General features: G+C 48.4%; 1 protein-coding gene across 4 annotated transcripts in view; it reads left to right on the forward strand.

The window, feature by feature from the left end:
- The window catches only part of UXS1 (UDP-glucuronate decarboxylase 1), a 100,994-nt gene that overhangs the window by 9,919 nt on the left and 64,958 nt on the right, over nt 1–26,117 (forward strand). For 2 of the 4 annotated variants that reach the window (XM_051834846.2, XM_051834855.2), the window contains exon 2: nt 26,054–26,081. The exons of 1 other annotated variant lie outside the window; for it this stretch is intronic. In XM_051834846.2, the coding sequence (XP_051690806.1) occupies nt 26,054–26,081 (28 nt within the window). Of the gene's footprint in view, nt 1–19,742; nt 19,792–26,053; nt 26,082–26,117 lie in introns of those variants that run through there. One more of the 4 variants, XM_070068698.1, reaches the window with a different exon arrangement.

Consider the following 26,117-nt stretch of genomic DNA (forward strand, 5'->3'; position numbering starts at 1 on the left):
CTCCTAAAATACTGGCATTCTGTGCCATTGTCACACCCTAAAAATGAACATAAACAGTGGCATCTTAAGATAGAGTCCACCTTTAAACTTCTCCCAGTTGTACCTTAAATGCCTTTGAAAGCTCTTCTGGGTTTTTGTTTGTTTGTTTTGTTTTAATCTAGGATCCAGTCAAGATTTACACACTATATCTCTATATCTGGTTGTTATGTCTCTAAGTCTCTTGAGCTATAATAGCTAGATTTTTTGATTCATTACATTTGCTTTCCTTTTCTTAACAAAAAGCTCAGTTCTGTAAAACAGTCCACATTCTGGATTTATGGACTTATGTGATTGTTTCCTAATGATTAAATTCAGCTAAACTTTTTTTTTTTTTAAGTTTTATTTATTTATTTCTCTGAAAGGCAGACCAACAGAGAGAAAGAGAGAGAGAACCCCTGCATCGGCTGGTTCACTCCCCAAATGGCCATAACAGGCAAGACTGGGCCGGGCCAAAGCCAAGAGCCTGGATCTCCATCCGGTCTCCCACATGGGTGGCAGGGGCAGAAATTCTTGCGCCACCTTCTGTTGCCTTCCCGGGTGCATAAGCAGCGAGCTGGATCAGCGGTGGAGGAGCTGGGACTGAACAGGCAGTGGGATTCAGATGTGGGCATTGTAAACAGCGGCTTCACCTGCCGCACCACAGTGCTGGCCCTAAACATTTTTTTTTAATAATAATGCTTGTAAGGTACTGCTGTCGCTGATACTGAGTTTGATGTCCTGGAAAGGGTGGCCTCCAGTGGCTTCATTTAATAAGGTACATTTTCGCTGTAAGGTCTGTGGCCTCCCTCTTAGAGGCTGTGTAAACGTCTTCTTCTCCAGCCACTTAGTATCCATTGGACATCCTTCTGTGGACCAGTTCTTATATTGGGGCTTGCAAATGGTAATTTTCTAATTTTGTAAATCCTCATAAGTCTTTTAAATTTATTTATTTGAAAGGCAAAATTTCAGAGAGAGAGGAAGAGACAGGGAAATCTTCTATTCACCAGTTCACTCCCCAAATGGCCACAACAACCTGGGCTGGGCCAGCCCGAAGCCAGGAGCCAGGAGCTTCTTCTGGGTCTCCCATGAGGGTGCAGGGGCCCAAGCACTTGGGCCATCCTCCACTGCTTTCCCGGGCCATCAGCAGAGAGCTGGATCAGAATTGAAGCAGCTGGGACTCAAACCAGTACCCAGTGGGATGTTGGCATCACATGCGGTAGCTATAGCCACTACACCACCGCACTGGTCCCAGTCCTTGGACTTTTCTTAATTGAGATTCTTCTGAGAACCTGCCGTCCCTTTTTCCTCACTGACTTTCCCGTAGTTGCTGTGATAAACTACCTCCAGACTTGGGGACTGTAAAACCAGCGAAGTTTCTTCTCAAAGCTCTGGAGGCTGGAGTCCTAAAATCAAGGTGCTGGCAGAGCCCTGCTGCCTCTGAAGTCTCCTTTGTGGCCTCAGATGATCTTGGGCTGTGCCTGCCTCCTTCTGACTTCTCCCACCCTCACCTGGCCTCATCTTCCATCTGCCAGATCGCTCCTGTTTCTCTTATAAGAAGATGTATTGATTTGAGAAACAGAGTGAAAGACAGATAAAGAGGGGAGCCCCATCCACTGGTTCACCCCCCAAATCCCTGCAACAGCCAGGGCAAGGCCAGAACTCCAGGCTGGAGCTGGGAATTCGGTCCAAGTCTCCCGTGTGGTGGTGGGGACCCAGTCACCGCCACCTCCCCAGCACTGCATGGCAGACAGGCCAGAGCCAGGAGAGGAGACTCGGGCACTCGGATGGGCATCAGGATCTTCTTTAGCAGCTCTTAACCGCGAGGCTAGATCCCTGCCTCCCAAGAGTTCCTTATCGAGACATTTGTCGCTGGATTTAAAGTGGAACTGGATAATCTAGGATGAGCTTTTTGTCTCAGGATTTTTACTTACATCTGCAAATACCCCTTGTCCGTGCAAGGTTGCATTGACAAGTTCTAGAATCAGGATGAGGACTTATTTGGGAGGGCACCATTCACCTACTGTAGGCTTTTTTTTTTTTTTTTAATATCACTGTGGACTCATGGACTCTTTCAGTCTTTGAGCAATTCTGATTTCTAGATGGGAGAGGCTCACTTTCCTTTTTCTGCTCCAAACCTGAAATTATCTGTTTCTTCGGGGAGCCCTGGTTCCTTTTAGTGCACAGTTGATTAGAAACCAAGGTTCTGAGCGCTAGATGCATCCATTGCTAATGGAGCATTATTGTTTTCAGTCCTGTCACATATTTTACCAGTTGTGAGCTTCTGCAGGGCCCCCGATTTCAATCTTGACAGGACAGGTGTCCTCCCAGCTCCTGCTGATGTCCGTTCCTTTGACCCACAGGGAAATCTCATCATCAGCATCAGTGTATTTGTACTGTCTTATAGGTAAAATAGTTTCAGAGCCGCACGTCAGTACCCCTGCCAACAACACACTGCAGAAAATTCGGGATTTCTTGGTAGTTCTTTTGTCTTTAGACAAAGGAGGATGGATGTACAGAGTACTGTGTTGAAAAGTTAGGCTCATTTTTTAATGTCTGTGTTCAATTTTAGGATTCACGGTTGTCTTCACTGTTCTGTGGTTAGAAGCAGGACTTTGGACCTGGAAATCTTTATTTTCATCCCTTTAATCTGCTTCCCCACATAATTTCTAAGATGCTGGTCGCCATGAACTGCTGAGTCCCAAGAGAGAGAGAGCCCTGGGACATTCCAGGAGCAGGGATGCCCTCAGGGCCAGTGGCATTGAGTCAGCCTGCGGTGGATGGATAGATGTGGAAGGCAGAGGTGGTAGTGTGCAAGGAGCAAGGGTCCTGGGGTCCAGAAAGGCGCAGCGTGGAGATCAGGCCCCACGTGGACCTGATTCCATGAGCCGAGTAGACATTGCGCAAGCATGCAGGCAGGGAGATGTGCGCAGCCTGTTCAAGCCTCAGGGCGGGGCAGAGCAGAGCAGAATCCGGTTTCACTGGAGGGGCAGCTCCTTTAGCTGGTGGTCGTGCTTTGCTGTGTGCCTCTCTCCTGTGGTCCCCACATGTAGCTCGCTGGGGGATCTCCATCCTGGTGTAAGGTACTGCTCTCTAGGTCAGTAGTGCGGTCCAAGGGTCTCTGTCCCCCCAGAGTCTGTATGTTGAACTCATCATCTCCCAGGTGACTTTCTTAGGAGGCGGAGTCTCTGGGAATAATGCTCCTCTGTCTTCAACGTCGGCCTTTTAATACTTTTGGGTAGATATCCAGATGTGGACTTGCTGGACCATCTGGTCATTCTGTGTTGAATTTTTTTTGACAATTTTTCCACAATGGCTGTGAGTTTTACATTCCCGCCAACAGTGCACAAGGGCTCCAGTTTCTCCATAGCGTGGCTGGCGAGTTACTTCTGTTCAGTTCTGTTATAGTAGCCGTCCTCTTGGGTGTGCGGTAGGGCGTAGTCTTTTTCATGACAAGTGTTCTGAAAGAAATGCTGCTTTGTGGGTGCCTGCAGCAGGGAGGTAGGCAGGAGGCATTTTGGACTTGGAGATATTTCTTGCATTGCCCGTCTTGTTGGTGGGCAGTTCAGTGCCTGCTGTCTTCCTGTTGGGCCCTGCAGTAGGAGCCCTGTTCTGCTTCCCTACACCTCTAAGTTGGCTAATGAGGCTACAGTAGGGACAGTGTGGTGATCCCTGGTGGCCCTTCATTTTATGTAGTTTGGATGGAAGTCTTCTTGTCTTTGATGGGGCCGTAATGACCTCTGCAAGCCACTGTGCGCTGTCTGCACAGTCCTCAGTCCCTCTGGAAGAAGACGCGTGTGCTCCTCGCACCTGCTGCGCTTACCTGCTGAGTATGCGTGCACCTGCTGCACACATCTGCCTTATTACGCACCGTCCTGGCTCTGCCCTGTTGTGCCCCAGACCATCAGCCCCCACACAGGCCTTGGAAGGCACCCACCCACCCCCAACTCCTATCCCGCTTGCACCTGCCCGCCCTGGCTATGCCCTCCTACTTGCACACGCCCCATCTCCCACTGCCTTCCCTCTGTGTGCGTTCTTGTCCTCCCTTACCATGCTGTCCCTGTCACTTCATTTTCTCGTTCTCCCCTGTCTTCACACACTCGTGGACTCTGGTGAAAGCTGTTGGTAAAAGGCTGGCATTGCCAGGGCATGTTAGGCTGCTTTCCAGGAATAGTCACGTCGTACAGTCCGGCCACACTAAGGTAGACAATGAGTAAGGTATCGGGTCTCCCTCCTGTCCCAAGGTCGTGCCCACGGACATGTAGTTTGCAGGTGGTCTTACTGGATCTCCCTCACCCCCCATCCCTGAGTTCTTTCCCTCTCTGCCTCTTTGGACTGTAAGATGAGAGAACCGACTTGAAATCATTGTTAAACTTTTTAAAGTTTTCATTCAAAAATTACAAAATAATGTAGAAATAAGAAGGTAAGGTGTTCCCTGTAGAAAAACTAAAGAGTAAAATAGAAAGAAGGGAGAACTCATAATCCCCATAATTTATGCGTGTTACAAAGCCTTCCCATCCTGAAACACTGTGCGTGTCTTCTTTTAGGCAAGTCTCTCTTTAGCCCTTCACAAAGGCTGACTAATTTCTGTCATGTAGCTTTAGTATATTCTTTTTTGTTTTGTTTTGTTTTGACAGAGTGGACAGTGAGAGAGAGAGACAGAGAGAAAGGTCTTCCTTTTTGCCGTTGGTTCACCCTCCAATGGCCGCCGCGGCTGGCGCGCTGTGGCTGGCACACCGCGCTGATCCGATGGCAGGAGCCAGGTATTTATCCTGGTCTCCCATGGGGTGCAGGGCCCAAGCACTTGGGCCATCCTCCACTGCCCTCCCTGGCCACAGCAGAGAGCTGGCCTGGAAGAGGGGCAACTGGGACAGAATCTGACGCCTTGACTGGGACTAGAACCCGGTGTGCCGGCGCTGCAAGGCAGAAGATTAGCCTAGTGAGCCGCGGTGCCAGCCATTCCCTGTATTTTCCTGGAATTTAGCGTTCCCTGAGATGAAGTCCAGTTACATAAACAGATCCGTGCCTGGAGTGCACTGAAGGAGGGCCGGCCACTTTTGTATATTCTTAACAAAATGTGCTTCTTTCAAATTTCTCTGCAATTTTTTTTTTCAGGATTTATTTATTTATTTGAAAGGCAGAGTTACAGAGAGGCAGAGGCAGAGAGAGAGGTCGTCCATCCACAGGTTCACTCCCCAGGTGGCTGCAATGGCCAGAGCTGTGCTGATCTGAAGCCAGGAACATCTTTCCATGTGGGTGCAGGGGACCAAGGACTTGGGTCATCTTCCAGTGCTTTCCCAGGCCATAGCAGGGAGCTAGATCAGAAGTGAAGCAGCCAGGACTCAAACCAGAGCCCATACGGGATGCTAGCACTGTAGGCAGCAGCTTTACCCACAGTGCCGGCCCCCTCTGCAGTGTTCTACATAAAGACCCAATAGCAAATATATTACAGGTTGAGCACCTCCAATCTGAAAATCAGAGTGCTCTAAAACCTGCAATTACAGGTGGACAGCTCCTCGCCATGGGACTTTGTTTCATGCACAAAATGATTAAGAACACTGTATAAAATTACCTTCAGGCTGGCACCACGGCTCACTAGGCTAATCCTCTGCCTGCAGCGCCAGCACCCAGGGTTCTAGTCCTGGTCGGGGCGCTGGATTCTGTCCCGGTTGCTCCTCTTCCAGTCCAGCTCTCTGCTGTGGCCCGGGAAGGCAGTGGAGGATGGCCCAGGTCCTTGGGCCCTGCACCCACATGGGAGACCAGGAGGAAGCACCTGGCTTCTGGCTTCGGATCGGTGCAGTGCGCCGGCCGCCATGTGCTGGCTGTAGTGGTCATTTGGGGGGTGAACCAACGGAAAAAGGAAGACCTTTCTCTCTGTCTCTCTCTCTCTCACTGTCTAACTCTGCCTGTCCAAAAAAAAAAAAAAAAAAAAAAAAAAACCTTCAAACTGTGTGTGTAAGGTGTCTGTGGAACACCAGTGGGGTTTTCTATTTGGACTCCAAGCTCCAAGACACCTCATTATGTATATGCAACTATTCCCAAACCTGAAAGTACATGAAATCTGAAGCCCGTCCAGTCCGTAGCATGGCAGATAAGGGGAGCTTAATCTATACTAATGGAACTCTTCAGCAGTAACCAGCAAAAAAATGCCCAAGGCTGTAATCTGTGTGGATTTTTCTTTTATTTCTCTGTTGTCTTTTACACTCGTCCTTTTTCCCATCTTGTCCATAGTCCTGCTGTTCTTCCTTCTACAAGAAATCAAGACAACTTTACCTGCCATATTTCTGAGCTTCCTGGTCCAGCTACAGGGTGGTCCCACCCTTGAGGAGTTGCCTTGAGGAGTCTGGCTTTACCTCTTCTTCCTAACCACCACTGCCTTTTGTTCTTGTATTTCTGTGCCATGGGCAGTCTCAAAGCAGACTCGTCAGCGTCACACTCCGCGTTCCGGTTGGCGCTCCCAGGAGCCAGTGGAGGAGGGAGGCAGGGCCCGCGGCAGTGTTCACAGGGGCGTCATCGCCTTGCCAGCTGGTGTTGGGAACCTGGGCTGCGCGGTGGAGATGCCTTCTGTTTCCACCAGGAAGTGTCTGGCTGGAGGGGAAGAGCGCAAGTTCACGTCCGTGTGCGCCCGTGGTGGGACTGGAGGCGACGAGTGAGGCTGTGCTTGTCTCGGCTGATGCTGGATGGACTAGGCCAGGTCTGGGGGACCGCGTTTCTGCCACGGGTCGTTTGGATGTTTGTTTATTTTCCTCATCCAGAAACACAGTGTTTATTCCAAACTTATTCCGCTTCAAGTATTTTAGTTTTCCACATGTAGATTTATTACTGAATATACTCTTATAAATGAGATCTCCTTTCCTTTTTAAAACATTTTGTTGAAATACAGTATACAGGGCCAGCACTGTGGCGCAGTGGGTTAACGCCCTGGCCTGAAGTGCCGGCATCCCATATGGGTGTGGGTTCGAGACCCGGCTGCTCCACTTCCGATCCAGCTCTCTGCTATGGCCCGCGATAGCAGTAGAAGATGACCCAAGTCCTTGGACCCCTGCACCCACGTGGGAGATCCAGAAGAAGCTCCTGCTCCTGGCTTCAGATCGGTGCAGCTCCGGCTGTTGCGGCCATCTGGGGAGTGAATCATCGGATGGAAGACCTCTCTCTCTGTCTCTCTCTCTCCCTCTCCCCTTCTCCCCCTCTCCCTCTCCCTCTTTCTCCCTCTCCTCTCTCTGTGTAACTCTTTCAAATAAATAAAATACATCTTAAAAAAAGAAAAGAAAAGAAATATAGTATGCTTACCAAGAAATACACAGAAGTTTACTGATAAAAGCAGTTTTTGGTTCTCTGATCTCACTCAGAACCAGCACCTAAATTAAGAATAAAACATTACTAATAACCCAAGACTCATTATTACCCCTCTTCATTTTTTTTAACGTGGGAAAGAAGAATATATTGTCATTTACATGGAATGAATCAGTGAAGCAATATTTATAATGATATACCAACATCATTCACAGCCAGACAGAATTATCAGCTTAAAAATTAGCCTGCCATAGATTTATTGAATTTCGAGTTTCTCCTGCAGTTGCCTTGGCAGGGCCAGAACAAATGATTTCATGGGACTTACCCGGCCTGCAGGTTAGACGTTCCCCACCCCTGGGTTAGAGGGAATTGCTCTTTTTCTTTAGTGAATCCATTCCTTTCTTCAATGAGAAAATTAAGAGGACGCATGTGTTTGGTTCTTCAGGGTGAGTTTACGAGGATACTTGAAAAAGTTCATTTTTAAAGTTACTTTGCCGCCAGCCTCTCCACGCCCTTGAAATCCATGCAGTTTTTTCATAATACAGGTTTTCCACGAACTATTGGAAGAATCCTTGTTTTGTAATTTTCATTGTTGGAGAGAAATTACTGTTGCACTTCCTTACATCTGTGAACCAAAGTAATACTGTGGCAGGATTTTCTGCTGTGCCACACCAGACCTCTGTTGGTGTTTGTGAAGTGCTGGGGACAGAGGGGAGCCTAGTTGTCATTTAATGTTTGTCTCTGGGAGTTTGCAGACTCAAAGTACAGTTTGGCTTTCTGGGGATCAGAGGTGGTCTTGTGTTTTCCTTTCCGTCTCTTCCTATCGTCTGCCCCAATTTTAGTGCTGTCGTCTAATATTTGAGATCAGGGGATTTCCGAATGTTTGCTTAATGAATGGTAGGCCCTTGTGTGATGGGCCAGAGTGGGGCCTGTTCACAGACGTATTGGTGTGCTGCTGCAAATGGCAAAAATGGCAGGCTTTCTCGGGGAAGATTTGCAGGCAGAGAGCTTCTGCTCCGAGGGTGGTCACCTAGCTGTTGTTAATGCCCATGGTGTGGGGAGGTTTCTCTCCGTGGCAGCGCTGCTGCCAAGTACTAAGCTGATTTGGACAATCTGGGCACTGAGGCACTTGGTGGTTAAAGGCCAGATATACAGTTTGCATGGTGAGGTGCAAGGGTCATTTGGAGACTCAGTTTCAATTCATAATTTTAGCTCGAACAGCGTGGAAGCCAATGGGAATGAAGCTTCTCTCCCTTCTACCTCCCCATTCCCTCCCAAAAGATGCCGGATGCATAGTGTGAGTGCAGAATATCTTTAGATATTAAAGTGTAATATGTTAAAAGATGTATTTATTTATTTGAAAGGTAGTTACCCAGAAGAGAGACAGACAGACAGACAGACAGATCTTCCATCTACTGATTCACTCCCCAGATGGCTACAACAGCCAAGTCTGGACCAGGCCGAAGCTGGAACCAGCAGCTCTGTCAGGATCTCCCACGTAGGTAGCAGGGTGGCAGAAGCAGAGCAGCCAGAGCTTGAACCAGCATTCCCATATGGGATGTGGGTGACACAGCTGGTGGCTTAACCCACGATGCCAGCCCCGTAAATGATTTTTTATACCATCAATTTTTCTGGGGTTGTTTTTTTTTTTTTTCCTTCCCTATATGGAGCAAATCTTCCCAAGAGAACTCTACTTCATTCATCCCATGGTGGGCTCATATCGTCCTGTGTCCTCGTGTAAATAGGAAAAGGGCTGCCTGGTAAGGATTCTGGAGTGGGCTTCTGTGCCTTCAAACTGTTGTCCTTACAGCTTTCTTGAACAAGGCGAGACCCCAAAGGACAAAGCTCTAGTTTAGATCAGTAAGGCTTTACTTCAGAGCATGAACTGGGCTCTCAGGGCCAGTTGTGTTAAAGTTCTTCTGACGTCATGTTTAACTTCACAGTAATCTTCAGAATGGCTGGGACAGGGACACAGTCCTGTCCTAAGGACAGAAGTCAGTGGGAGGCACCCCAGCGGTACAAAGGAAGGGTCCAGAGGGCTGGAGGCCGGCTGGGCCATGTGGGGTTTGGAAAAGCGGCGAGGCACAGACCTGTGGAGAGGGCCTTTGTGAAGAGAGGACGTTCAGTTGCAATGGGGAGACCACGGGACTGAGGCCTGAGGGGTAAGGTTGGAGGAGCGGTGGGTGCAGCCTCTTCACAAAGGGCACTCAGGAGTCCAAGCCCAGGAGCCTGGGCCCAGGTAGCCCTGCAGCCAGCCTTCATCTGGAGAGGAGACCTGGATGGTGCCATGCGTGAGAACCAAGGGAGGGAGCACTGAGCATGCTTGGTGGTGGTGGTGGTGGTGATTGGACCCCAGTGATCCTACAGGACATTGCATCAGAGAGTGAAGTAGCCAGGCCCTGTGTGCACTCGTGCCCAGTCCCTCACAGGGGACAGGGCCGAGAGCCTCATCAGTGCCATCCTTTAGACATGAGACCCTTTTGGGACCAGACGTGGATTATTTCATAGTTGGGCCGTGCAAATGTGGTGTAAGAAGCCGGAAGACATTCTGTGGATTTGGAGGGCTGGATGTGTTCGGAACTGCACTACCTCCTTGCTCTGGGGGACGGAGGAGTAGAAACAGGGCAGCGAGGAGGCCAGGTGCAAGACATCCATTAGAGTGCAAGACGGAAACCTTCATATGGAGTGTGGTAAAAAGGGATTGTATTACCACTAGTACTACAGCACACATACACACACAGAGATGCCGCTCGACTTACAGTATCCTGAAAAAAACACAACCCTACCATTAATTGAAGACATTATCCATCAACAGCACATTGAATCCATCCAACCTACCACATGTCCTAGCTCAGCAGCTCAGCACTGTGGAGAGTGGTGGTTTCTCTCATGACCATGGACTAACTGGAGCTGTGGCTCTGCCGCCCAGCACCACAGAGGACCAGGCTGCACATTCCAAGGATGGTTTCTGTGGAATGAGGATCGTATTTGCACCCTCGTAAGTCATAAGTGAACCATCATGAGTTTGGGGCTGTTTGTCTATACACTTTTTTAAGGTTTATTTATTTATGTATTTGAAAGGCAGAGAGAGAAAGAGAGGGAGGGAGGGAGAGAGAGAATCTTCCATCCACTGGTTCACTCACCAAATGGTTGCAACAACCAGAGCTGGGCTGGTCCGAAGCCAGGAGCCAGAAGCCTCTTCCAAGTCTCCCACACTGGTGCAAGGGCCCAAGGACTTGGGCCATCTTCTACTGCTTTCCCAGGTGCTGAATTGGAAGTGGAGCAACTGCGACTCAAACTGGCAACCCTATGGGATGCCGGCGTCTCAGGTGGCAGCTTTACTCACTACACCACAATGCTGGCCCCTGCCTATACACTTTTTACATCATCCTTTTAGTTTTTTCCTTTGTTGTTATTCTGAGCATAATGTAATGGTACAGGTCTTCCTCTCTGTCTGTGTGGGGTGCGTGCTGATTATTCTTTTTCTTTTTTCAAAAATTTATTTATTTATTCGAAAGAGTTGGCGGGGGGAGGGAAGAGAGTGAGCAAGCTTCTATCCACTGGTTCACTTCCCAGATGACCACAATGGCCAGGGCTGAGGGGCCAGGAGCTTCATTCAGTCTCCCACATGGGCAACAGGGGTACAGATACCTGGGCCATCTTCTGCTGCTTTTCCCATGCCATTAGCAGGGAGCTGGGTAGGAAGTGGAGCAGCCGGGATGTAAACTGGTGCCCATAGAGGATGCTGGCATCACAAGTGTCAGCTGTATGTGCTGCGCCACAACGCAGGACCCTCAACGATTCTTTTGTTAATTGGAAATGGACAGTCAAAATGGTTTAGAGAACTTGGAAATCTTGAACAGGAAAATGACAAGGACAACAGCTTTCAGGACAAACTTTCTGGTAAGAAGAGAAAGAGGTGCCACACAGAGATGGCAGAGACATAAGGACTGTGAAGGAGGTCAGCTGGTGACGTAGTGGCCAGAGCCCTGGTGGAGGTGGGTATAGAAATTGACATGGGGAGAGAGTCAAGATGGCTATGTAGAGAAACCCGGCATTCACTCCTCCAGTGAGAAAACCAGAAGCACCTCCTTCTAGAGGCTGTAGTCACTGTCACAGACACAGCCGCTCTACCTCAGCTTCTGTGGGACCTGCCTCCTCCACCCAGCAACTCTTGTAGCTCTGGAGCAGAACAGGAGCTACAAGTCTGCAAGGCCATCTGGCTCACAACACCAGATTCCAAGACATACTACAGGAAGTCATAGCCAAAACAGCGTGGTCCTGGCATAAAAATAGAGAGGTAGACCACTGGAACAGAATAGAAACCCAGAAATAAATTCACATGTCTGCAACCAATTAATCCTTGACAAATGTGCTAAAAACATTCCCTCGAGAAAGGACAGCCTCTTCGATAAATGGTGTTGGGAAAATCAGATTTCCACATGCAAAAGTTTGAAACAAGACCCACCTTATTCCCTATACAAAAAAAAAAAAAAAATCAACTCAAAATGGATCAAGAATCTAAACTTAAGATCAGAAACTATCAAAATACTAGAGGCAAACATAGGGGAAACATTGCAAGACATTGGTCTAGATAAGGCTTTTGAGGTAAGACTCCCAAAAGTAGTGGCAGTTAAAGCAAAAAAACGATGTGTGGAATTCCATCAAGCTAAGAGGCACAGCCAAGCGAAGAAATAACCAACATGGGAACATGAAGTAGTGCGGCCCACTCGGAAAAGAGTGTAACTGCTTAGAAAATTAGAAATAGACTTGCCATTGTGATCAGCAGTCCCACTGCTGGTTATATACCCAAAAGACAGGAGCACATGGTATCAAAGAGATACCTACACCAGTCCTGTTCACAACAGCCAAAATTTGGAATCAACCACGTTGTCCAGCATCAAATGAATGGATAAAGAAAATGTGTGTGTGTGTGTGTGTGTGTGTGTACACAGTGGAATGTTATTCAGCTATAGGAAAGAATGGAATTCTATCATTCGCAGCAAAATGGCCACAACTGGAGGATGTCATATGGAGTGAAATGAGCTGGACTGAGAAAGGAAAACACTGTTTGTTCTCCCTTATATGTGGGAGCTAAAATTTTAAAACAAACAAAAAATAAAAAGAATGAATAAATGCCTAGTGTGTATTAGTATTGCTGCAAATTTTTGTAAAACTTTGTTTATACCTTTGTCAAACCAATGGTCAAGAATATTATACTACTAGTTTTAATGATCTGTGATTACTTTAAACTTTATATAGGTGAAGTGGTCATTTTTCCTTTCAATTATTATTTATAGCCATTGTCTCTATTTCCACTAAACTAGGGTCTTTTGGCTTGCTAAACTTATTTGGTGAAGTATTAAGCCTTTTTACTGTAACGTGAATTTAAAATACATTATCTTTTTTTTAAATTTATTTATTTGAAATTCAGAGTTACACAGAGAGAGGAGAGGCTGAGAGAGAGAGAGAGAGAGAGAGAGAGAGAGGTCTTCCATCCGCTGGTTCACTCCAACTGGCTGCAATCGCCAGAGCTGCACTGATCTGAAGCCAGGAGCCAGGAGCTTCTTCCAGGTCTCCCACTTGGGTGCAGGGGCCCGAGGAATTGGGCCATCTTCCACTGCTTTCCCAGACCATAGCAGAGAGCTGGATGGGAAGTGGAGCAGCCAGGACTAGAACTGGCACCCATATGGGATGCCGGTGCTTCAGTCCAGGGCGTTAACCCACTGTGCCACAGCGCCAGCCCCTAAAATACATTATCTCAAAAAAAAAAAAACAAAGAAAGGGAGGAGAAAGGAGAGTGGGAGGAAAGGATGGAATATCATTATGTTCTTAGAATTGTATCTACAAGCCATATTGAATCTGGTAAAAACTGATTAAAAGTTAAAGCAACAGAATGGGAGAAATTGTTTGCAAACTGTGCATCTGATAGAGGCTTAATATTCAGAATACATTAAGAGCTCAAGAAACAACCACCATGACAAAGCAAGCACTCCAGTTAAGGAATGAACAAAGGATATGAATAGACATTTTTAAAAGGAAGAAATACAGTGACCAACAGACAAATAAAAAAATGCTCAGGGGCTGGCATTGTGGTACAGCAGGCCATGCTGCCAGCAGTGGGCATCCCCGAGTGCCGATTAGAGTCGCAGCTATTCCACTTCCCATCTGGTTCCCTGCTAATGTGTCTGGGAAAGCAGCAGAAGATGGCCTATGTCCTTGGGCCCCTGAAACCATGTGGGACACCAGGATGGAGTTCCAGGCTCCTGGCCGTGGCCTGGCCAGCCCTGACTGTTGCAGCCATTTGGGGAGTAAACCAGCAGATGGAAGGTCTCTGTCTCTCCTCTGTCACTCTGCCTTTCAAATAAATAAACAAACAAACAAGCAAACCTTTTTTTTTTTAAATGCTCAATTTCACTAGTTTTCAGGGACATGCAAGTAAAACCCACAGTGAGTTGTCATCTCCAGTTAAGAGTGTCTGTTACCCCAAAATCAAAAAATAACAAATGCTGGCAAGGTTGTTGAGAAAGTAGTTACCCTAATACACTATTGGTGGGAATGCAAATTTGTACAACCATTATCGAAAACAACATAGAGTTCCCCCCAAACTAAAAATGTATCTACCATGTGATCCAGCTATCCTGCTGCTTAGATTATATACAAAGGAAATGAAGTCAGCATATGAAAGAGGTTCTGCACGCTCATGTTTATTGCAACCCAATTCACAGTAGCAACAGATCAACCTAGATGTCTGTCAACTAGATGCCTGGATAAAGAAAATGTGGTTTATATACATAATGAAATATTACTCAGCCATCAAAATGAATAACATTTGCAATAAAATGAATGGAACTAGAGATCATTATGCTGAATGAAATAAGCCAGACACAGAAAGACTAGAATGTATGTATGTTTGTATGTATGTACCTATCTATCTATCTATCTACACACATAGAGAGAGAGAGAAACAGAGAAATTGTGTGGGTGTCATATTATTTGGTATATAGTTATAAGGATTGTCCTTTCCAAATTATACCATCTTCATGACAATATATATACCCATCTTACTTTCCTTTATGATCATTGTCATGAATCTCACATTATGTGATTTTTTTAAATAAATATTTATGTATTTATTTTGAAAGAATTCCCAGGGGGGTGAAAGAGAGAGAGAGAGAGAGAGAGAGAGAGAGAGAGAGATCATCCATCCATCCATTGGTTCACTTCCCAGATGGTTGCAATGGCCAAGGCTAGACCATGCTGAAGCCAGGAGTCAGGAGCTTCTTCCAGGTCTCCCATATGCATGCAGGGACCCAAACACTTGGGCCGTCTTGAAGTCCCAGGCCATTAGCAGGGAGCTGGGTGGGAAGTGGAGCAGATGAAACACCAGTCCCCTCCCATGTGGAATGCTGGCATTTCAGGTAACAGCTTTACCCGCTATGCCACAATGTCAGCCCCACGTTATGTGATATGAATATCACTGTTTCCAAGAAAAAATAGTGTATATGCGTTAAGAAAATATATCTACATATGGAGTGAATATGGCAAAATGTTAAAAATTGTTAGATCTTAAATTTTAAAAAGTGCTTCTAGGAACACAAATAAGAACAGAAATGTCACACTGTACCCCATAAATATAATTATTGTTAATGAAATATTTTTCATGATAAAAAAAGAGGTGGCCATCAGGGTCTGCCAGCTGTCTGGCAAGGGAGTAAGAAGGGGGCATCTGACTTCATGGTGGTGCCTGTGGCGGAGGGGGCATGGCAGAAGGGTTATTTCTGGCGTTTGCTTCACCCCATCCTTTGTGCTACCAAACCTGGGCTGTGTGCAGGGATTTGAGAAGGGGGAAGAGTAAAGGTGGGTCCTGGAGCACTTGCTGGAGCTCACGTGGCTGAGTCTACCCCAGAGCTTCCGACTGCCCAGCTGCCTTGGTCCCTCGCTGTGACAGAGGACCGTGGACCAGGCCCCTGTAAGCTATGTGAAGTTATCTCTCACGGTAGTGGACACTGAGCATCCAAGGTCACAGTGTTGGCAGAGTCAGCGTTGGTCAGGGACTCACTTCCTGGGTCATCACTGGTGGGAGACAGGCCAGGAGCTCCTTGGGTTCTCTCACACATGGGTGCCAGCCACCCCCTCGAGGGCTCTGCCCCCTCACCCAGTGCCCTCATAAACAGGGGCCCTGGGTGGGGCCTGAGAACCTGTGTTTGCAGGAGGTCTTCAGTGGCCCTCCTGCCCTGGTCTGGGACACCGTTTGTGCCATCCTTGAGACAGTTCAGTGAGTGGTTTTGAGTTTCTGGCTCTTTGAACTTACAAGTTCTGAGGATTTTAATTTATAATTTAAATTACAGTTTGGGGGCATTTTTACCTTATGCTTTGAAAGCCCTGACACTGTCCCTTCTGGATTCGATGAACCCAATCGGCTTCCTCACAGACTTGCTAAATACACTGAGAACTTTCTTCCTATGAGTTGTAGAAATTAAAGTCATACAGTACAAACATGGGAAGACCTTACGTCACTACCCCCAGACTTCCTCCTAGAATAAACAAATACATGTGGGGGTGTAGGTTTAAAAATATGTGTAGTATTAAAAAGCAAAACATTGACTCTACTACGTGTGTTTATATTCTCCAAGTTGCCCTTGGAGTTATCCTTGACTTTTTAATGTGTATAGACTTTTTTGAAAGTCCAAGTGTTGTCTACAAAGCCCAATTTCCTGCACTTTTCTTTTTTAAAACTTTTTTTTTTGAAAGACAGAGTAATACAGAAAGGAAGAGACAGACTGAGGAAGAGATATTTGATCTGTTGATTCGCTCCTTAAATAGCCACAGCATCTGGTGGTGGGCCAGGCTGAAGCCAGGAGGCAGGAACTCCATCTGGGTCTCCCACATGAGTGGCAGAGTACATCATCTACTGCCTGCCAGGCACATTAGCAGGGAACTGGATCAGAAGCTGAACCGCTGAGCCAGGACGTCATTGTGGGATGTTGGCATTGCAGGATTGCAGGTGGTGTGGCTTAACCCGCTGCACAATGCTTCCCAGTCCCCTGCACTTTTAACCACCCATTAAAAAAAGTAACGGTTTTGGGCAAAAGTATTTCCCTTGGGAATGATGGTAGGTATGTTAGTCTGTTTTCTCCTGCTATAACAGAGTGTAACTAAGTGAAGTATAAGTAATAGATTATATTCATACAAGAACAAGATTGAGGGGCCATATCCGGCGAGGGCCTTTGTGCTGGCAGACTGAGTCTTCTCTGGGCAGGGTGTGGTGCCCGCGTGGGGGCCACTCTGCCTTCCCTTTTAGCAGCCTCACTGTTTTGGTGGAAAGAGGAAACTGGCAAGAAGCTGTCTCACTTCTGCGCATGCTCCTTATTTAAGAAATTTAAAGAAGAGAACAGTATCTTATTGAAACTTTGTGGTCAGTTTAAACAAAACTTTCAATACTTTTGTTATTGTAAGAATTACGCATGCTCTTACCTGCTTTGGGGAAACATTTTAGCCCTGCCACCCCCAAGTTTGTGCTTTCCAAAGCACTGGAATCGCTAGGCTTCTCTGGGGGTGAGTAAGGGCACATCTCTCTTGGACACATCTGATGCTTGGTTCAGATAGGGATAGGAGGAGTGCAGCTAGGTGGGACAGGCAGCCTGAGCTGGAAGGATTTTGCCAGGACTTCGGACCTGGCCCTTGCCTTTCTTTTTATTTAATTAAGAATCTTTTTAGAATTGATTTGAGAGACAGAGAGAGCTCTGATCTGCTGGTTCACTTCACAAATGCCTTCATTGGGTTGGGCTGGGCCCAAAGCCCAGAGCTAAGATCTCAACCCAGGTTTCCCATGTGGGTAGCAGGACCCAACTTCTTGGGCCATTGTTGCTGCTTCCCCGGGGTCTGCATTGCCGGGGAGCTGGAGTCAGGAGCCAGAGCTGGGGATCAGACTCAAGCACTGTGTTGGAAAATGGGAGCGTTTTAATCATTAGATTAAATGCTCGTCCCCCTGGCCCCAGGGTTGTGCCAGATTGGCTGGTCTCTGTGCAGAGCTGAGCCTGTGGTTTGAGTACAGTGCATCTGTACTTGAAGGGGATAAAATGAGCTCCGGCACTTGATTTGCTCTGGGAGCGGCAGTGGGGACATCTGAGCATCTGTTGGTTAGAGTGGCAGAGCTGGCTTAACAAGCCGCTGTACAGCTTTTAGTGGTAAACAGTCATTTTCTTACACTCCCGAGTCCTGTGGGTTGGGGAGTACGGAAGGGGGATGACTCTTCTCCGTTTTGTGACATCAGGGAGCTCAGCTGGGGCGACTCAGACAGTTGGGCTGGAGAGTCCACCTGCCGGCGGGCCTCTGAGGTACAGACTCTGCCAGGACTGAGTGGACTTGGGCTGGCCGCTGTCTTGCATGGTAGCCCCAGCAGATAAGGCAACAGCACTGGCCGTATGTGACCGACCGACCATCTTCAGAAGTCACCTCCACTCTTGCCTGTGGCCCGCGCAGCACAAGCCCCTGGATTCAAGGGAGGACACAGAGACTGCCCCCATGGGAGGTGCCTCAAGGTTTGGACAGGTTTTAACGGTGCCACCTTGCAGTGACACTGCCCAGCCGTGCAGTGAGCACCTGTCAGACAGTTATGGGTGAGACCTCTTGGTGCAGTCAACGTGCTCAGAAAAGCTTGAGGAGAGCAACAGACAGCCCAGCAGCATTGTTCTAGAACTTTCTGTGCCATGCTACTTTGAGGTTCTCAAGGTGCCCTGTTTACACAAGGTTGCTATTCTGAATGCCCCTCTAAATTGAAGTGCTCTCGCCCTGAGCAGTGGAAGGCTGGGGCGCGTCTCCCAGGTTGGCACTGGCTTTCCTGCCCTCTAAGGGTTTCATTGGCGTTACTATCACTCAGTAAGAGCATAGGCCACACAGCATCCAAGGAGGGCCTCACTTAGAGAACAAGTCTGAAAATGAGCAAGGCGCCCTTCTTCCGTGCAGATGGGAACAGCTGCACACAGGCCTTGGAGTGAGGTCTCCTGGCTCCTCCCCGGACCAACCCCAGCTATTGTGGCCATTTGGGGGAAGAAGCAGCGGTGGAAGATCTCCCTGTCCCCCTCTCTCTCTGTCTCTCTCTCTCTCTCTGACCCAGGAGCTAAAAAAGTTTTAACAATTTTTAATCTGTTGAGGAAAAGCCACTAAAAGAACATTGTTCACAGCACCTGAAAATCACGTGCGATTCAGATTCCCCACACCCTTAAATGAAATGGTGTGAGAGCACAGCATGCTTTCTCAGGTCATCTGTGGCTGTGCTTGCCGTGCAGCCAGAGATCAAGGGCCCTGCAGGGTCTGAAGTATTTGCTGCCTGGCCCTTCGTAGGGAAAGCTTGGCCACTCCTGCTTCGGAGCAGTGATTCTAGTCGCTTGAGAGATTTTCATTCATTCATCCTTTGAGCACATATGATGTTCCCTGTCTCCATACTCTAGATCGTAGTAGTGAAGAAAACATAGAAAATCTTTGCCACTTTGGAGCTTACATTCTCTCTCTCGAGAGGCAGTAAACAGACTCATTGATAAATAAACAGACTGAGTATCCCTAATCCAAACATCCCAAATCTGAAATGCTCTAAATTCTGAAACTCTTTGAGCCCGAGCATGATGCCACAAGTGGAAAATTCCATACCAGGAAACTTTTTCTCATGTACAACATTATTAAGAATGTATAAAATTGCCCTCAGGCTCTGTGGATAAGGTACGTATGAAACGGAAATGAATTTCATGCTTAGACTTGGGGCCCACCTCCGTGACACCTGGAAACATCGTGGGACACATCTGGTTCTAGCATTTTGGGTAAGAGATACTCAGCCTGTGCAGGTGTTTTAGCCAGGAGAAAAGGAGCAGGCCGTATGGGCAGATGGAGGTAGCGGGTGGGGAATCGCCCAGACACCTCACTGATCAGGTGACTTTGGGACTACGACCTGGGTGCTCTGAGGGAGGGCGGCAGTTGGGGCATGAGTCAGTGTAAAGGCCCCAGGGCAGGGGCAGACCTGGCAAGCTGGAGCAGCCTTGAGGGGACAGAGTGCCTTGAGCCTGGAGATGGGCAACAGGTGAGGCATGGTGGCAGCAGGTCACCAGGGGTCAGAGTCACCTGGGCACTTAGGAACCACAGCCGCTGGGACCCCTCCACAGAGATTCTGATTTGTATCTGGAGTTCATGCCGTGTAGGCCCAGGGAATCTTGGATTTTGTGGGCTGTGACTGGGGAATCAGATCCCTACTGCTCCCCCAGGCCCCACCCCTCCGTCGTTGCTAGGTCCTGAAGAGCTTTTCAGTGCTAAAGGACAGCGAGATTAGGAACCTTGTTTGTGGGGCCCTACAGGTTGCTTGGCTTCAAGGAACAACTCAATAAATAAATAATGAAATTTTCAAAAGACTTGTGTTGATGCCTGTTACTGCTGTTTCAGGCCAGCATTTCTCCCCATGCGCGTCCAGTCCTGAAGGCCTGGCTCATAACCTGGGTAAGATCCCCAGCATCTAGCTGGTGACTAGTGCTCTTTGTAAGAATAGAGGTCGTGCTCTTGTTTCCTACAGTCCTGGGTGGGCCCCTCCTGCTTTCCGTCAGCCAGCTGAGAATTTAGGAAGCCTCTCCAGCCTCCCTCTCTGGGAGTCCTCCCTGTACATCCTGCTGTATTTTGGTCACAACCCCACGCTGCCCTCCAGACGGTGCAGCAGTTGTGTGCAGGATCTCACTGCTCCTGCATCACAGGGTCTGCAGGAGTTTGTTGAATGAATGGTGGGTGGATGGATAAGGAAAGAGTTTAGGAAACACCAGAAAAGGAAGGTAAAGGCCTGGGTTCCCCGTGTGGTCTGGGGCTGACCAACATTGCCAGGCCAGTCAGCGAGCCTCTGGTTTGCTGGTTTGTAGGGATGCCTTCTGGTATAGGCCATGTCTCATGGGCCTCTGCCATGCGAGGGGTGGAAGGGCAGCTTCCTGACATCACACTTCTTCCCGTGACTTAGTTTAAGATACATAGGCTTGCTGGTGTGCAGTAGCGGTCAGGATGCCTGATGGATAAAAACATGCATGGCAATAGCAGTTCTGTCTGATCCAGCATTGTAACAGTGCTTAGAACAGGGCCATTGAAATGTCTGCCCCAGACCTACCTTCCCCATGCAGCAGCTGGCTGCTCTGTGCCGCCTATCCTTTTCTCAGACCAGTGCCTCTTGAAGTTCCAGGCTTTTTCCTGCACCCTTGTGGGAGACGGGAAGAAGCTCCTGGCTTCAGATCCGTGCAGTTCTGGCTGTTGCGGCCAGTTGGAGAGTGAACCATCGGATGAAAGACCTCTCCCTGTCCCTCTCCCTCTCCCTCTCCCTCTCCCTCTCCCTCTCCCTCTCCCTCTCCCTCTCCCTCTCTATGTTACTCTGACTTTCAAATAAATAAATAAATCTTTTTTTAAAAAAAAAGTCCCAGGCATTTGCAGATTCCAGGTTGATGGTTTTTCATTTGCTCTGGACATAGGATTTGCCTGTATTTTCAGGGGACTTCCTACCCTAGACTTTCAGACTCATTCCTGAATCCTGAATCCCCAGACTTCAGATTGAGGGAATGTGCTATGAAAGGATCTATCTCAGATGGTAGCTGACTGGAATTAAGAACTGAGTTAGACTAACCAGAGACCATGAAAGTGTTGAGTTAGAATATTTTTTTTTTCTTCGTTGGAAAAGAACACTCATTTCTTTTTTTTATATATATAAAGATTTATTTGAAAGGTAGAGAGAGAGAAGGAAAGAGAGAGATCTTCCATCTACTTTTTTTTTTTTTTTCTTTTTGACAGGCAGAGTGGATAGTGAGAGAGAGACAGAGAGAAAGGTCTTCCTTTGCCGTTGGTTCACCCTCCAATGGCCGCCGCGGCCGGCGCACCGCGCTGATCCGATGGCAGGAGCCGGTGCTTCTCCTGGTCTCCCACGGGGTGCAGGGCCCAAGCACTTGGGCCATCCTCCACTGCACTCCCTGGCCACAGCAGAGAGCTGGCCTGGAAAAGGGGCAACCGGGACAGAATCTGGCGCCCCGACCGGGACTAGAACCCGGTGTGCCGGTGCCGCAAAGTGGAGGATTAGCCTAGTGAGCCGCGGCGCCGGCCTCCATCTACTCTTTCACTCCCCAAATGACTGTAACTGCCAGGGCTGAGCCAAGCTGAAACCAGGAGGCTGGAACACCTTCCAGGTCTCCCACATGGGGCAGGGGATTTGGGCCATCATCCACTGCCTTCCCAGGTGCATTAGCAGGAAGCTGGGTTGGAAGTGGAGCAGCTGGAACCAAATCAGCACTCCAGTATGGGATGCCGGTGTCACATGCAGTGGCTTAACACACTGTGCCATAATGCCAGCCCCCAGGACACTCATTCCCTTGAACTAAGTGCAAGTTTAGATTTTGAACTGGGTTTCCCTGTATACCACAAAGTCTAGACATAGAGATAATGAGAGCTATGAAACTGTTATGCCTCAGTTTGCATACAAAGCATTTTTAAAATTTACATGAAAAATGAGAATAAGTCAAAGTGTTTTGAAGTGTGTATAAGGGAATTCAATTTAAGCTTTTTTGTCAGTAACCGAGAATATATGTCTCTTATACTTACTTTTTTGATACTGACTCCAAGTGTTAAGTACAAACAGTTCAAATATTTATAGGGAACATGTATTAGTAATGCCTGGCTGTCTCTTTGAGGCACCGGGAGGTAGGCCAGCATAACTCCAGAAGGTTGCAAATTTCTAAAAGCAGCATTAATTTTGAATAATATTTAACTTTTAAAGTCTGTGCCATGCAACCTTCCAGGCTTCTCCATGCAAAACCACAGGAGCAAGACCCCATCGTGGTTGGAAATCATGTGTGTTTTCCCGTCCTGCTTCTGTGTGTCCACCTTTGGTCTGTGCTGAGTGCTGAGTTCTTTCTTCTTCACCAAGCAAAGCAGGTGCAGCATTTAGTGAGTTGAGGAGACCCCTGACCCTGGAGATAAAAATATGGTTAAGATTAGTTGGCTATCCCACTCCTGAAGATAGAAAGTAGTAAGATAATGTATTTTGGCTTCCCCTTGACTAAGTTAGCGTTTGGACCCCATGTGCCTGGCGTCACAAATGTAAGAAAACATCTTACTGTACAGGGAAACCCTCCTCCCCCATAAGCCTCCAGTTGGAACAAAACATGGAGTGAGTGCTGTGGCCACACAGGCAGACCAGTGTCCAGTGTCCCCTGGTGAGGGAAGAGAGGCCAAGGAGATTCCCTTCCTTGGAGAGGGCAAGTGAAGCTGACGGGCTGGGGGGTGGAGTCTGCTGTGGCCAGGAGAGCCACAGGTGAACCAAAGGGTTGGGGTCGGAGACGGGTGTTTGCAGGGAGCAACCATGAGGGTCTGATGTTGGAGGAGGGGCCAGTAGGGAAAGGGTAGAGCAGCTGGGAGCTGGGAGCCTCTCTAGGAGCCAGGAAGGGTGTGAGCCTCAGAAACCCCTCTAGGCCTTGACCTATTATGTGGCCTGGACCTCCTTGCTGAAGGCTGATCTGGGAACCTGGCTGTCATCTGCTTCCCCAGGAGAGCTGCTGAAGGGAGGCGGGACAGGAGGAGACGGCGTCCAGGCCAGCAGGCAGCCTCCGCTCCGGGAGGCACTGAGTGATGGTGGAAGGATTCAGAGGTGCCTCTGCAGTGGACCTTTATACTGACTACAGGTTGGAAAGCAAAAAGCTGAATCAACTCAGGACCTGGAAAGGACTGGCAAAGGCCACGCAGAGGCACTCCCCACGCAGAAGGCGCCTGGCCGAGTGGCTTCTGCAGCACGGCAAGCAGGGGCTGCCTCAGCTTGTGCGGTTAAGCAGCTGTAAGTTGTCATCCTGCAGCCATTATTTGAGATGGCGCAGTAAAGCCCTCCTGGCCTTGGCTGGCTCTGGGGATCTGTGGGCTTGTCAAGTGGGGACAGTGCTGGTGTCTGAGCCGAGGGGGAGCCCGAGAACCTGGTAACGGACGCATGGAGCTTAGCAAGGGTTCCAGAATCCCTCTCCTCCTGTTCTAAACACAGGACAAGCACAGAAATAGAAGGAAAAACAATCACTCGTGGCGCTATTTAAACTCAGGATTTGGCCTGCTTCACAGTCTCTTTCTTTGTGATGTAGTTTTTAGTGGTGAAACTCATGGCAGGTATTTATTGGGTCATCTGCTCCTGTCATAGCTGCATTTTGATGCATTGGGGTTCCAAAAACACCACCCCAAAGAAAGCCACTTTGGCCTGCGGAGTCCTTTGAACTGGAGGAGACTGGAAGGCCTCAGAGCAGCTGCAGAGCCCGGTTTCCTTGGCCTCTCCTGCCCGCCCATCTCCTCCCACCCTTCAGCCTCTCCCGAAGTGAGACTCTGAAACCAGAATTCCTCCTCCTGGGGCAGGTTTTAGAAGAATCCCCTTGCCCCAAAGCCAGCCCTAAAACCTGAAACCTTCCGGCCGTCCCTCTCCTTGGCTGTGAAGCCAGCCTCTGAGCTCCCTTGTTTAACTGCAGTCAGACCCCCATTCCAGACAGGGCCCTTGCTCACAGCCGGCAGGAAGGAGTGCTGCAGAGAGAGGCCGGGAAGAATGTGAGCCGACAGGCCTCGCTGGGTCTCCTCGTCCATTGCTGTTACCACTGGCCCACACGTCCCTTGTCCAGTCGCGTTTCTACACAGTTGTCCCTGAGTCATTAAACCCAAGCATGAAATAGAGACTTTGCCCTGTGCCTTTGGGCGTTTGTTCTGAAGGCTCCTGAGTGCTATATAGCTATGATTAAATACATGCATTGCACTTTCCTCTTGTTAACCTAAGATTGATTGATTGATTTGAAAGAGTTAGAAAGAGGGAGAGACAGCGAGAGAGAGAACAAGAGATCTGCCATCTGCTGGTTCACATCCCAGATGGCTGCAACAGCTAGGTCTGGGCCAAGCTGAAGCCAGGAGCCAGAAGCTTCTTCCAGGTCTCTCACATGGGTAGCAGGAGCTCATACACCTGAGCCGTCTTACGCTGCCTTTCCCAGGCCATTCGCAGGGAGCTGGATCGGAAGTGGAGCAGCCAGGAGCACGAACAGGGTGCTGACATGGGATGCTGGCACCGCAGACTGCGGCTTTACCCGCTACATATGCCACAGCGCCGGCCCTGTTAAACTGTCTTTTGTTACACCAGTGTCAGCTGCAACCCTTAACAGGTTTCTGATTACACTGAATGCTTGTATCACAGTTTATACAGCAGATCACCAGTTGTGGGATATTTGGGTTCGTTCATTGTGTGTGTGTGATCATAAATAAGGTTATGATGTTTGTGAAGGCAACTTTCCTGTATGAGTATATATATGTATTTCGTGAGAATAATACTCCACAGTAAAATTACATGGTCCAAAGATATAAGCATCCTTTTCAGAAAAAAATGAATACTGAGTCCCATACAGCTGTATTTTAGTCTCTCCCACTTCATGCCTCCTTCCCACTGTTGTTTATTATGGCTGTGTTCTCCGTCAGTAGCTTCCTCTTCGGTTTAAAGAGGGAAGCGCTTTGATGGAGTCAGCAGTATTCCCCTTTTGGACCATGGGAATTTCTTAGGAGACTAGGATTCTGGCCACTGGATCCTACTGAAAAAAATACTTAGTAAGCCTCCACTAGGTACCAGAAGATGGCGACGCAAGGAGGCTGGGGTTGTTGGACATTCACCTCAAGTCCTTCCCCACCTCACAGAGCTGCCAGCCCCTGCCCAGGCAGGCATGCGTCCCCTGCCCTGGAAGCACCTGAGAGCACCAGGCAACCCATAGCCTGTCAGGGTGTGTTAAGAGGCTGCAGGAGGGCCACATGGGGATGTGTGCAAAATACTAGGACCACACATTTCACGCTAAAGGTTGCTTGTGGTCTAGCGTTGCATTTCAAAGCCATTGTCTTCGTCTGGTCTGTGTTGCTATGATAATACCCAAGGCTGGGCAAGTTAACAAAGCAAAAGAGGCTTATTTAAGACACAGTTCTTGGAGTCCATGAGCATGGTGGAGGCACCTGCTGGGTCCTGGCCGAGCGGGGTGCACCACAGGTGGGACAGAGGAAAATCCCTCTTACAGTGGTGATGACCCTGCTGTAACCCATGAATCCACTAGACCCAGTCGCGTCTGCCCACCTGGTCCCAATTCATCATGCTTCACAGTGGGGACATGGAAACCGCAGCAGTCCCCTGGCATTATGTTGCACTGTGGGGCAGGGCTGGTCTAGACCCCCGAGTTGAGGGCCAGCTGTGTTGGATAACCTGCCCACCAGGTGCCTGTAATCAGAGAAGGACCCCCCCCCCCCCCCCCGCAACAGACCAGAGACTGAGAGAGGGGAATTGGTGAGAGTCTAGAACAGATGGAGCTAAGACACAGCTTGAGGCCATCACTCCTGTTTAACTTGTCATCAACAATTAAAGGGAGGGGTTCTCTTTCAGGCATGCAGGTGTCTAACTTTTGCCTGGACCCTCCCTCAAGCACAGGTTGAGGACATTCTGTTCATTAGAACGCAGTCACCCTTGAACTACAAAGGCCAAAAGGGGTATTCCAAAACACGGGGCTCCACAGGATCCTGTTCTCACTAACTTCTGGGAGGACTTAAGTCTTTGAAAACGAAGTGTAGATTGTGTCATCTTCGTGGGCTATAGTGTAGTTTTCTCAGTGAGCTTTAAAATATTGTTTAAAAACTAAATCTTTTAATCAATTTGAATCCTTCCATGTTGTGGATTTAAATATTGACTTTTTTCTTCTTTATTTTTCAGCTGTTTGGGGCAACTTCGTTAATATGAGGTAATTGTTTTCAATTACTTATGTGTTGTGTTTGGG

The sequence above is a fragment of the Oryctolagus cuniculus genome, chromosome 2 (assembly GCF_964237555.1).
Source record: "Oryctolagus cuniculus chromosome 2, mOryCun1.1, whole genome shotgun sequence".
NCBI lineage: Eukaryota > Metazoa > Chordata > Mammalia > Lagomorpha > Leporidae > Oryctolagus > Oryctolagus cuniculus.